The sequence below is a fragment of the Symphodus melops genome (assembly GCF_947650265.1).
Source record: "Symphodus melops genome assembly, chromosome: 3".
Classification (NCBI taxonomy): Eukaryota; Metazoa; Chordata; class Actinopteri; order Labriformes; family Labridae; genus Symphodus; species Symphodus melops.
In genome coordinates this window covers 2,561,533-2,574,913 of record NC_136693.1, presented here as the reverse complement: position 1 = coordinate 2,574,913, position 13,381 = coordinate 2,561,533, and the positions used below count along the sequence as shown (strand labels likewise).

The 13,381-nt window shown below is 44.7% G+C and overlaps 1 protein-coding gene across 1 annotated transcript; it reads left to right on the top strand.

The window, feature by feature from the left end:
• The first annotated feature begins 373 nt into the window (after nucleotides 1-373).
• Nucleotides 374-12,352, top strand: gch1 (GTP cyclohydrolase 1). The gene is made up of 6 exons (XM_079339400.1): nucleotides 374-919; nucleotides 7,621-7,730; nucleotides 9,757-9,812; nucleotides 10,876-10,907; nucleotides 11,025-11,109; nucleotides 11,744-12,352. The coding sequence occupies exons 1-6, from the start codon at nucleotides 532-534 to the stop codon at nucleotides 11,868-11,870; spliced, it is 798 nt and encodes a 265-aa protein (XP_079195526.1). The 5' UTR covers nucleotides 374-531; the 3' UTR covers nucleotides 11,871-12,352.
• Nucleotides 12,353-13,381: the final 1,029 nt, after the last annotated feature.

Sequence of the window (13,381 nt, the reverse complement as noted above, 5' to 3'; positions counted from 1 at the left end):
AAAAAAATTCAGTTTATCTTTATATCTATATTAAAATGTGTTGATAGCAATTTATTTAGGCTAATATTTCATATAGAATATTTAATCAGTCATAACATTTGCGCTTCTTTTAGGATGGGGTGGGTCGCTTCCAAATATCAATTATATTGTATGTGTAGCCTAATTGTTTAAGAGTCATATTGGAAATGTGCTTATTTTTATTTTAAGTCATTTTTCTAATTATACTTGCACTTTTTTTTTCCAGTAATGTTTTAATACAGAACTCCTTGTTTTACATAGCAGTGAAATCCTCAAGTATATAGGCCCAGCTATGATAGTGGTACTTCATCTTTAGAAAGTGTGTGTGGCCCCGCCCCCTTTGAGTCAGTCAGCCAATTGAAGCCCTCGTTGGATTATCCTGTTGTCATAAAAACCAGAGGATTCAGCAGCTGCTGCAGCAGCGCACACTGAAAGTAAATCCAGCCATCACAAGGAGCAGAAAACTGAATCAACAAGTGTCCAACAAACAGCAGAGCACCCGGTGAAGAAGTGATGGAGAACTCCAAACAGATTCAGTACACTTCAAATGAGGTCAAAGACACCGGGGACAGCAGCTCCGTGCCAAACGGACACTTTGACGCGTTGGTGAAGCGACCGGCCGGCGGAACCACCGCGCGCACCGCGGCTCCCCAGCAGCAGCCCCCCGGCGCAGAGTGCAGCTCTCACCGGCCGGTCAAAGCGGTGATGGAGAGCTGGAGAGAGGAGCGCACACGGAGCGTGGAGGACAACGAGATGAGCCTGCCGTCCCTTGCCGCCGCTTACACCACCATCCTGCGGGGGCTCGGGGAGGACCCTCAGCGTCAGGGGCTCGTCAAGACCCCCTGGAGAGCCGCCACAGCCATGCAGTTCTTCACCAAGGGCTACCAGGAGAAAATCATCGGTGAGTTTTTTTTTTTTTTAATCCACAAAGCCGCTCAGAGGCGCTGGGGATTTGTTTGTGCAGAGGAACAGGTGTTTCACACTCGCCTGTAAACTCATCCCCAAAAAAATCATGTGCGGGAACATGTTTTACGCATCTTCCATATTTCCCATAAGTGAAAAGAGTAAATGAAGATTTTTTTAATAAAGTGTTTAAGGTAGTTTCATCAGAGGGTAAAAACTCATACTGAAAAAGAAAGTGAAATAAATGGAAAGTACCCAAGAATGAACTTAAAACTTGTGCTTGAGTACATTTACTCATAATAATGCATCACTTTAAACTTCTTTTATTAAGTCACCATTTTTTATCACCATCATTAATGATTTCACAATGAAATGAGATGCTGTTCATTTTACAGCCAGATGTTGGATAATAATCCTCCTTCCTGCTGATAGTTTGTGCACTCTTGTATTTATCAGCCTTATATCTTATAAGCGGACTGCGTCACTGCTGCATCATCTTTTGATCAACAGGTGAAAGATGCCCTGGACAAACTTGATTTTTTATTAAAGTAACAATATGTCACCTTTTCTTCACAGTTTCAGAGCTCAACTTAATAGCACAATAAAATGTCAACAGGAAGGATGGCGTCTCTCTCTTTGTTGCTTTATCCTTACTGTAGTTTGTATCTGAAGCTGCATCAGCAGGAGCGAAGGCTTCGACTCACACAGGCTAAAAGAAACCAGCTAGTCCTGCTCGGATCAGTGGCCGAGGCAAAGAGGACAAATGATGGATGAAGCTGAAGAAGGGAGGCATGTACAGAGTGCACATGCCTGCAGGATGCTATAATTCATTACAGACTGAGACTCATTACAGAATAAACAAACTCTACATACAAACAGTTTGTAAACAGCGGGGCTGCAGACGCTTTCACAGTCGTATTTCGAGCTAATCATTTTGCACCATGTTTGTCGACATGGTGTGTCTGGCTTCTCCAAACGTCTCCCTCAGCTCGTAAACAAATGCACGTTAGTGTAAAGAAGGCGAGGCGTATAACAGCAGCACTTTGTCTGACGACAGTGCAGTTGCACTCAGAGACCTTCGGTCGGCGCCAAAGTGCTCCAAACTAAATTCCCTGCATACGTCCCCCACTCAAATCTGCCAGATAAAAATAGTGGATTACAATAGTGGAAGCCTTGATTTTGACATAACAAAGATAAAAACAGAGTTTAATCAAAGAAGTTTAGAAACCTGATCAGTCACATGATCAGCTTTGGACCAAACCTCGATTCGTTTTTGACTCTTTATGTTTTTGAGTGTGATGAAAGCTTTCACTTACACCGACACATCGAAACAATCTGTTCATGTAGTCAGTACTTGTGTCCTTGTCCATTCAGGACACGTCAACATGTGGCCTCTACATACAAACACACACACACACACACACACACACACACACACACGTGCACAGTCCTCTCCAGCTGCCCTTCACGTCCCTTCAGGGTGGATGTTTCTGTGAGATGCATCTTTTACTGTAACTGATGATTCTGTGACGCAGCGAAGCTGTGATGACGCTTTTTGATGCTGCATGTTTTTAAAATGACAGAATCTGTTATTTAAAGGCAGAGTTGGTCGTTTTCTCCACGATACACTCTTTAAGATTTTTTTTTGGTTGAAATTGTCTTTCGCTCCTGACAGAAATTATTAACTCAAACTCTGAAAAAGAAATTGTAGGCTTGTAAAAACTTGGTCCAATGTCTGCCGAGACGTACCGACCTGACCAACCAATCACAAGCCTTCCTGTTCGTTCTCTTCCTCTTGCGTGCTCTCGCACGTCCCCAATGAGGCATGACGTAGTTTCTGCACATTAAAGGAGATGAGCAGAGGTCGCTGCATTTTGCATTAATTAGTATTTATCACGTTTTTCTACGGCTTTTATTTTATATTTTTAGTTTTAGTTTTCGCTTGAACTTTTTAATTTCATATTTTAATTTTGTAATTACATCTTGACACTTTATGTTTGGTTACATTTTTAGTATAACTACACTGTTGCTCATTTGCTGCTCTGTGGATCTTTGAATTGCCCCCCGGAGACAAATAAAGTTTTTTTTATTTAAATTGAATTAAAAAAGTCTTGGTTTTAAAGGCAGTTGATTCCCCTACTGGCCATAAAGGGAACTGCATGTTATTAGAACTTACCTTCTCTTTTCAGACCTGCAGCCTGAGTCCGATCAAGCACACAGTCTGCACTTCCAAAGTCTCGTTTCAATGTTTCGTTCTGCAGATTTCATGATGCGACCTTGCAGAGCTTGAATCTTAGAAACATGCAGAAAAAGGTGGGAGTCATTACGGAGTGAAAGCAGCCCCGCCTGCTGCTCCAGAGACGGTTTGCTGAGTCATGCGTATGTTGGGGTTGTGGGGTTGCAGCACCTGGAAGAGGGGCGTTGATACGCAGTGTTGTATTCACATTGGCCGGCTTCTCCACGCTGCTGCACGCTGGAGTGGCTGCTCTCGGGGAGCTGCCCCCCTCTTCAACATCTTTAAGAAGACTCCATCTGGAGTCAGTTTGTGTGTTGGTGGGGGGGGGGGGGGGGGGGGGGGGGGGTTGTTTTAGGCATTATGTGACGCTGTAGCGCTCAAGGAAGGAATGCAGTGAAGTGAGAGGAAAACGTGAGGGCTCCATGTGAAAGAAGGGGCGAAGGTGATTTGAGGAAAGTCGGGTACAATCAGATGACCCCGAGCTTCCTCTCACCTCGCAAAACAAGAGGAGGGACGGAGCTGTGAGATAATGATGACACACGCGTGTTGTTCTCCAGGCAGTGGTGGTCTGTGTGTGTGTGTGTGTGTGTGTGTGTGTGCTGATTGGCTAAGGCTGGAGACTCCCCTTTGAACACTAAAAAAAAGAAAAAACACGTGTTTTAGTTTTCAGAATGTTTGTGGAGAGTTTGAGCATTTTTTGTGATGTGTTTCACCCTGTTTGATTACTGTGTGTGTGTGTGTGTGTGTGTGTGTGTGTGTGTGTGTGTGTGTGTGTCCGTGCAGGTCATGTGTTCAGCTTTCGTCACAACATGAGCTAGAAATCCTCTTGTTGTCGAGCACATGACCAACAAACTGTAATGAGGAAGAGTTATGTAGAGCTTAAGCAGGAATTTTGAGCTTGTGATGTTACAGCAGCCAGATTACAGAAACTTGAGACTATTGTCCGGCGTCCGTGCACATAACTCTGCTGTTAATTGATGCACAAAGTATCAGATTTAGATCACTGATTTATCTACAGTCTTTAATACTGTCTACAAAAATATCAGAAACACATGGAGGGATGCAGAATATCGATATAATATATAGAAACGTTTTTATTTTAGAAAACAAATAACGTCGGAGGCACTTTTTTTTTCCTGTCTCTTTTTTCCATCTCATGTCGACTTTAAATACATAAGATGGATTAAGTCTTAGTTAGTCGACTTGTTGATGAAGTGACATATAGTCTGGGGTAAATGGACTTGAGCTTGTAAAGCGCTTTTCTTGTCTTCTGACTTCATCCATACGCCGCCGCCGCAGTTTGTTTTTTTTGCCGTCAATTCAGCTCAAAGTCGGCTGAACGGATCGGTTGATTTGGTTTTATTTTGGGTTTCGGGATCAAACACCCCTACAGGTTAAAGAGCCGCGCTTCATACTGCAGGCCTTGTACACGTGTAACAACCGTCTCCATGGTAACGCCGAGGCGGGATCTCTGTGCTCATGTGCTTAAACACGACTGATCCGTCTCTCCAGTCGAGTCAATGGACCCCCAGCTTCGAGGGATTATTGCGATTTATCACAGCTTTGATAGTGTTTTATTAGCCGGAGGTCTCGTTAGGACACACGACTCGACACGACTCGACACGACACGAACGCTCAGCCCGGATGGATTTGAGTAACTTCTCATTTAGCGCCACGATCAGGTCAAAGGTTTCATGTGTAAAGAATGACAAGCCCATCTGTACTTTACGCTTATCGCTCAAATCACAAACATCAGCATGCTAACATCCAAAACCAACATCCACATTTACGCAGGCGGATGTTTGCATTGAATGCACCACGTGTCTGCAGCTTTACAGTAACACATGCATCCATTATTTAACCTTTATTTAACCTTTATTTAACCAGCTCGGTCCCTTTGAGATTACGAGCCTCTTTTTCAAAGGACACCTGGAGAAGTTAGCGACAGAAACACAAAAAGTTTGCATTAAGAGAGAGAAGCATCAAACTTCTTCTTCCTGCAGAATCTGCACCTCCACGTCTTTCATTTGAGATTTAAAAACCTTTTGAGGACGGCAGCTCCTCCAGTTTCAAGTCACTCTGCAACAGATTGCAGGCTGAGGCTGCAGATTTATGTCACGGTACATCATGAAGCTCGAGGAGCTAACGCTAACGCTAACCCGAGCAACATTTACAAAACGGGGGCCGACAACAATCAGCTGGCGCCATCGACCTGAGCCGACTCTTGTTCAGAACTTTTTTTAAAGTAGACAAACGTTATTTGATCAAACGTAACAAACCTGTTATAATTTTAACTTTGAATTATTACAGGATGTACAAGGGGAAAATAAACATGGCATTTCACGCTGCTCAAACATCAATTATGTTTGAGTCAATATGATGCGAGTTCATAGACGAGATGTAGTGTTGAGTCATAAATGCACGCCCAGGGTTAGGACTGTGAATGGGAAACGATTGTGTGTGTGTGTGTGTGTGTGTGTGTGTGTGTGTGTTGGAGCATTAGGTGTGTACTTTCACACTCCTAACCCACACACACAATACACAAACACATTTATCTGTCTATTTAATAACCTTGTTTATTTAGTCAATTGCTCATTTACTATATATCCGGCTTCATTCAAAAGATGTTAACACTTGGTGGCTTCTACCCACACACACACACACACACACACACACACACACACACACCCTGAGGGTCTGAACTTGCAGTCCTCACCAGCTGCCCTTTAATTCATTTAAGGTTGACTTGATGTTTTTCTCCTCCAGGATGGATCTTTTACCATAACTGGTGTCATTACACTTTATCACATCGTGCCTCTTTTTCTTTTTTTTTTTCCCGTTTTCTCAAAGGGTGCACCGATTGTGAAAATCAGAACCAACACTGATGTGTATTTTTGTTTGTGCATGTTTGGCGTCTATTAGCAGGGTTTTCACACTTGCGGGAAAACTCCTGATATTTGCAGGAGGAGCTGCACGTGTGAACGCAAACAGCCTCCTCCCAGCGTTTCTCCTGCCCGACCTCGAGTCCGAGTGAGCAGGATGTAATTCACCATTCACCTCACGAGCCAATGGGAGGGCGTGGTGCTGTTTATACCCTGTGACTGGAGTCAGTGCATTTACTGTTCTCCAGTTTGTTGTTCTCCACGCATCGTTCATATGAAGCCAAACATTTTGCATGAGTTGCATGAACGGAGCTCATTTCCTGCAACGAGCCCAAAAAATAATGTACGACTAACGTGTCTCTGCTGAGGAAACCAGTGAGATACTAACTCTCCTACCTTAATGCATCCTTCCTACCAAACTCCAGTCTACAGATCGATGCACTGTGTTAGCATTTAGCTAACACTATGTTAGCATTTAGCACAATCACTGCAGTAGCTGCGACTGTACAGAGCTGTTAACGTGACTGTAGAACCTGAAAATAAGCCGGTTACGTTTTACTTACAGGTCCATGTGATGGTCATCCATCCTTTATCTGTGCTGCTTTTTCCCCGTCCGTGCTCGTGGTCGTCAAACATGTGACAGTTAGCATTCACAGCTGAGCGTCTTCAGAACAATCAGTGGAGAGATTTATAACATTAAATGCTTTAAAAACGGACTCTCGTGAATCTCGTGTGCAGAATGCCTCATCATGAAAAGTCTTGTGTGTTTGTGACGGGGCGACTGCGTCATTATCGAATGAACAAAACTACAAAAACAACAGACCTGAATATGTGTTAAAGCTTCCTCACATCAAACACAACCTACCTGTCACCTGTTTCACACACACACACACACAGAGTCAAATAAGAAAGTGTGTTTTCTGTCGATCAGTGACCTCGGCCCCTCTCCCTTTAACTGATAGTCAGTCAGGAAATGAAAAAGTGCGGCGGTGAGCGAGAGCCGTCTGCGTCGTCACAAATAGATAAAGCAGTTTATTGAAGCCCCGGCGACTGAAAAATGCAATAAAGCAGCAACAGGAAGCCGAGCGTGGAGGCTGAGCTATAATTAGACGGGATGTTTGCCTGAACGGGAAAAAAAACAAAAGTCAACGATAAAGAGAGAGAGAGAGGAGCAGCTGAACGACGGAGGGGAGCAGGAGGTCCCAGGTGGTTTCCACCTGTCTGTCAACGAGGGGACAGGAAGTGATGCAAGACGGCTGTGACGCACTTTACAAAATAAAATCCAGATTATTGAAACTGGATTAGAAAAAAAAAAAAGCAGCAAACAAACAATTAAAACGTGGATTTATTGTGTTCAAACCGGATTAGGAAACCCGGATAATCTGGATAATTGGTTGATTGGAGAGGTGCCAGGTCACTTTTTGAGAAGTGCCATGGTGCCCTTGAGCAAGGCACCACACTCCCAACGGCTATGTCAGATTAAGAAGGGATCAGTTGTGAAAAATTCACGACGTGATTGATGGTTCGCTGGTCGGGTTCATGACGATTGACACGGAACATTCCTCGCTCTTTGGTCCGCAGACGTGCTGAACGACGCCATCTTCGACGAAGACCACGACGAGATGGTGATCGTCAAGGACATCGACATGTTCTCCATGTGTGAGCATCACCTGGTGCCCATCTTCGGCAGGGTAAGAGACACACACACACACACACACACACACACACACACTCGAGCTGTGTAGCTGTGGATCTCCCTTCCTGCAGACTCTGTTTGACTCTCGTTGATCGGGGTCACCAGTGGCCTAGCGGTTGTGTTGCGCACACACGTAAAGAGGCTTTAGCCCTCGTTTCAGTAGCTGTGGGTTCCAATCTGTCCTCCGCCCTTCGCTTCTCGTCATCCTCCGCTCCCTTCTCCCAACATCTCCTCTCTCTCTCCTAAACTGTCCCGCACAGCAGAGGCGTGAAAAGAGAGAAGGACTCGAACCTGTAACCACAGATTATTAACCACGTGTCGTGGGTGTTTGTTGCAAGTCCAAGCAGCCTTTGTCTCTGATGGTATTAAAAAGAAGAGCTGCACACGTTCAGACTCTGTATCTGAGGAAGCGATCTGATGTGTGTCTGCAGAGACAGAGCACACAAGAAACAATCAGATTAGCTGAGATCCGTTTATCCTGCCTTTCTTTGCTTTTGTTTAAGCCTCCTCTTCCTCCATCTCTCTCTCTCTCTCTCTCTCTCTCTCTCTCTCTCTCTCTCTCTCTTCATTACTCTCCTCTGAAACCTGATTGGCCTCCTGCCTCGCTCTGACTCTTCTCCCTCTTATCCCTCCATCGTCGCCTGCAGGTGCACGTCGTTTAAGACAAAGGAGGCGGGCAGCTGATGCTCGTCCGCCGCTGTGAACGGCCTCTGATGACAGCAGTGAATCACACCTCCCTTGTTTGTGTGTGTGTGTGTGTGTGTGTGTGTGTGTATGTGTATGTGTATGTGTGTGTGTGTGTGTGTGTGTGTGTGTGTGTGTGTGTGCATCAGGTGGCTGCTTGTGTCTAAACTACCTCCCTCTCTTGTCTCCGTCAGCAGTGTCGCCTCTTATCCAGCATCTGTCATCTGTCCGTCTGTCTGCCGTGTCACTGACTCACCACACAGAAAACACCTCCTCTTCCTCTCTCCTCATCTAACTTTCTCCTTCTGCTCCTCCTCTCACCCTCTTCTCTTCCTCCTTTCTCCTCTCTCTCTCTCCTCTTCCTCTCTCTCCTCCCCCTCTTCCTCTCTCTCCTCTTTCCTTCTCTTTCTTTCTCCTTCTCTTCCTCCTCTCTCCTCTCTCTCTCTCCTTCTCCTCCTCCTCCTCCTCTCTCCTCCTCTTCCTCCTCTCTCCTCTTCCTCTCTCTCTCTCTCCTTCTCCTCTCTCCTCCTCCTCTTCCTCCTCCCTGCTTGCTTTGGTGCAGCTTCTCCTGATTTCTCGGCTCTTCTTTTCTCTTTCCACTAAAACACCGACGGTTGAACTCGTCGGTTTCAGACATGATTCTCGATAAGAACTTTAATCTGACTTTGATATGAGTGCTGGGCGACCAGAACTCGTTCCATGGTGCTGGTCGGCCCAGGCCGGCTCTCGGCTGCTTTAAGAGCTCGTTAAACATGAGCAGGTGAGGCTGACACTCGGCTCTCTGATGACTTTTCTTTCTGTCTTTTGTTTCTCCCGGCGTGTTTCGCTGTTCGAGCGGCGTCACAGTCGTCCATATGTCAGCGCGCTGCAGCTCAGTGGGAGGCATCGGAAAGAACAAGAGGAAACGAGATCTTTGTACGCTTGTTGCCGCTGCCCTTTCTCTCGTCTTGTCAACAAATTGCGTCTGACATTTGAGTGCTGTGCATGTGTGTGTGTGTGTGTGTGTGTGTGTGTGTGTGTGTGTGAGAGGGAGTTTAAGCCTCCAGACATCCAGCAGTGATTCTCCAGCTGATGACTCCGTCTCTTCCTCCTCTCGTCTGTTGCTCATCCACCTGCTCTGTTCTCATCTTCGCCTTTTCTTGTTTCTTCGTTTCATGTCGGCTTGATGGACAAAATCTAAACAGGCTGCACGTCTTAAAACATGAGTCAGGAAGAAAACAAAAACATGCATGAAAAAAATAAATAAAATAAAAATCAGTTGTGTTTTGGTTCATGATAATGGACGCCTCGTGAAAAAGACACTTCTGTAGTTTTTCATGTTTTTTTTCATTTTGCAGGTTCACATCGGCTACCTCCCAAACAAGAGAGTTCTGGGCCTCAGTAAACTGGCCAGGTGGGTTCACGTCCTCTGACTGTGTGTGTGTGTGTGTGTGTGTGTGTGTGTGTGTGTGTGTGTGTGTGTGTGTGTTCTCTCTCTCTGCTGTGTTTAATTGAACAACTTAAAGTGTGTGAGCAGGTGTGCATTTAAGCTGATTATTAAAAGGTGTCTGATCCCACTGACCCCAATTCTTTCAGGCTTATCACTCTAACACCTCGGACTTTCTGTGGACACACACACACACACACACACACACACACACACACACACACACTCAACACTGAGATGACAAACAGCAGATCCATTCATGCTTTTAAGACAATAACTACAATCTGTATAAACCCGGTTGAAAATGTTGCAACAAATTGGGTGGCACGAATAAAAAAAACTCGTCGGTTTCTCTTCCGCTCAATTTGGAGACAAAGCAACAAAAAAAAAGTGTGAACCTGCAACAACAACAACATCAAACCGAAAGGAAAACCAGTGGAAATACCCTTCAAGATGACGTATGTTTAAAAGACTGTCTCGAAGCTGAAGCAGAAACAGAAACAGTCACACTTTGAGTTTTGTACAGACTGAATGTCTGAAGGTGGCGTGCTGTGACGCTCGGGGTTAAAAGCTCAGTGTGCATGTTTCCTGCAGTTGGTAAAGTGTCTGATTGAGGTTGGTCACACACACACACACACACGCCGCTGTCGTTCGGTCGACTGAAAGTGAAGTTGAGACAGGATGTCCAACATGGCGGCTGCTGCCGATGATCCTCCGGAGCGTGCAAATGATTTTTTTTTTTCAATTTCTTTTGCTTTCCAGAATCTTAAATATATTCATCTTTAACTTCCCTTTTACGTGACGGTCACATCAGAGGCATCGACTCGCCTCTCGTCACGCCGCTCTGTTTGGTCCTTTGACATTCTCTCGGAGGTTAAGGGGTTAAATTTGTCCAACGTGTTTAAACTCAACGAGAAGAGCAACAGGTCAAAGATCTGCTCATTCTTCAGACCAGGAAGAAGCTTTCAAATCTTTGTTTTCCTACTCTGACGTGTTTCCTCTTTTCTCCCCCCCCCCCCCCCCCGGTCAGGATCGTTGAGATCTACAGCCGCCGACTACAAGGTACGAAGGAGACACACACACACACACACACACACACACACACACACGCACATCTTTGTGTCCAGAGTTCAGAGGTGTTGTTTGCTCTCTGGTTGATGTTCGTGCGTCCGTCCACAGTTCAGGAGAGGTTGACCAAACAGATCGCCGTGGCGATCACTGAGGCCCTGCAGCCCACCGGGGTCGGCGTCGTCATCGAGGCAACGTACGAACGTCCACTTTGATATCTGTCTCCACGCACACTTCACTGATTCTGTGTTTCCTTTCCTTCCCTCCGCCTGCTTTCCTCTCCTTGTTTCCTGTCCTTCCTCCTTTGCTTCCTTCATGAACTTCCATCTCCCCCGTTTTCCTCATTTCCTTCATTTGTTCCCTCTTTTATTTCAGCTGTTCTTTCCCTGAACCTCTTCCTCGCTCGCTTCCACCTTCTTTGGTTACGTCTTCACATTGTGACGTGCCGCAGAGACTGAGTGTGTGTTTTTTTTTACCTGTTCATGTAAAAATTCCAAAAGTCCAGATATATTTGGAGATTTATTAAACGAAAAAAAGGGAAGAAAGGTATTTCTAAACGAAAGGTCCACAGCAGAAGATGATTATTACGATAATAATGACGACTTTGTCTTGTCTCCTGCCACCCCAAACTCACAGGTAAAGATAAGTTAAGCCACGCCCACTGCTGATTACCTGAAACAATATTAAACCCATATCAGGAGCAAAATATAATAATCACTGCTCTTACACTTCTCCTAAAGCCTCCTGTTCTGTCTTCCTGCGTCTCCAACATGTTTCTTTATCTCTCTCTCTCTCTCTCTCTCTCTCTCTCTCCCTCTCTCCCTGTGCAGTCACATGTGTATGGTGATGCGAGGCGTTCAGAAGATGAACAGTAAAACCGTCACCAGCACCATGTTGGGAGTTTTCAGGGAAGACCCGAAAACCCGAGACGAGTTTCTGACGCTGATCAGGAGCTGAGGAGGGACTGAGCTCTTCTTCGTCCTCCGGATGCCTGACGTTAGCGACACCTGCGCCGCAGCCCTGTGTGTGTGTGTGTGTGTGTGTGTGTGTGTGTGTGTGTGTGTGTGAGAGAGAGTCTGATCATTTTAATCCTCGTTATCTCTGAGTTAGAGGACGATGACTGACAGGACTTTACCCCCTCTTTTTTTTTTTTTGTTTTGTTCACGTCCGCTCTGAGTGATCGTAAATCAAACATCGATCTTTGGCCTCGAAATTCAACGTCAGACGAGTTTAAACGACAGAAAGAACCAAAAAACAGAAACATGGATTTATTGACACGTCTGGTAAAAACAAACAGCATGAAGATGTCATGTTAGGAAGAGACGTGTCTTTATCAGCTGCAGACATGATCAGATGGATAGATAGATAGATAGATAGATAGATAGATAGATAGATAGATAGATAGATAGATAGATAGATAGATAGATACTTTATTGCACAGAGAGGTGAGTCATTTACTAAATGCTGTAAATCAGGTTTGAAAAAAAATGAAAAAGTTAAGATTGAAGGTTTAAGACGCGTTTAGACGCTTTAAAAAAAAAGTAAATCCTCCCATCACGGTTGTCATTCAAGCTTTATTTGTCCAGCTCCAAAACAAACTTTAACATCTGTGTTGTGTTCACGAACTCGAACAGCACGCACCTCCAAAAAACAAACAAATCCAAAGACAGAACAACAGAATCATTGACAAACAAAGAGCTCACAAAGTGCCGATAATTAATCGAGTTCATGAAGCTGATTTTTGCGGCTAATCGCTCCATTTAATATAATTAGCTGCTATTTGTGGCGTTATCCGATAAAAGGATCAAGTGGAGAAATGTTTTCACACGCTGAAAACAGAATAAACAAGAAACCACGTGGTTCAGGAAGTCGTCACTTCATTCGGGATCTGAAGTTGTTGAGGTGGAATAATTGAATGCTAAAGCTGTTAGCTGCTTTAAATGACGACGTGTTGAATTCACTCTTTCAGACTTCAGCTCTGAAAATCGGAGGATTTTTCTGTCTCGTGATATTTGAAGAAGCGTTTCAGGAGTCAAAAACGACAAACACACGAGTTATAAAAGGAGTGAAAAGCAAAGATGGAGTCCTTTAAACGCCGTCACGTGTGTTGGATCCGGTCTTCTGTGACCTCCCGCGCGCCTCGCTTCACTTCCTGTCAGCGAGGACTCGAATCAAACATTTTATCAACCACCAGTATTCTCTCTTTTTAGTGTCACTATTCACAGTTTGTAATTATTCTTTTAGTATTAACTTTATGTAAATCCAGTGGAAGAATCTACCTGTGTGCCAACAAGACTTGATGTGTGTGTGTGTGTGTGTGTGTGTGTGTGTGTGTGTGTGTGTGTGTTTAGTGACTTTGTATTTCCTCATGTAGCTCAGTTTCATCATATCGTCCTCAGACTGATTTCAAGAACTTTTTAATCTTCTAAATTGGTTACTGGAGTCGTGTGTGTGTGCGCTTGTATAAG

What these genes read in the sequence shown, in the direction of transcription:
- gch1 (XM_079339400.1), top strand. Translation starts at nt 532, where the DNA reads ATGGAGAACTCCAAACAGATTCAGTACACTTCAAATGAGGTCAAAGAC. An exon ending in CTACCAGGAGAAAATCATCG is followed by an intron (nt 920 to 7,620) that starts GTGAGTTTTTTT and finishes TTTGGTCCGCAG; the next exon opens with ACGTGCTGAACGACGCCATC. An exon ending in GGCGTCGTCATCGAGGCAAC is followed by an intron (nt 11,110 to 11,743) that starts GTACGAACGTCC and finishes CTCCCTGTGCAG; the next exon opens with TCACATGTGTATGGTGATGC.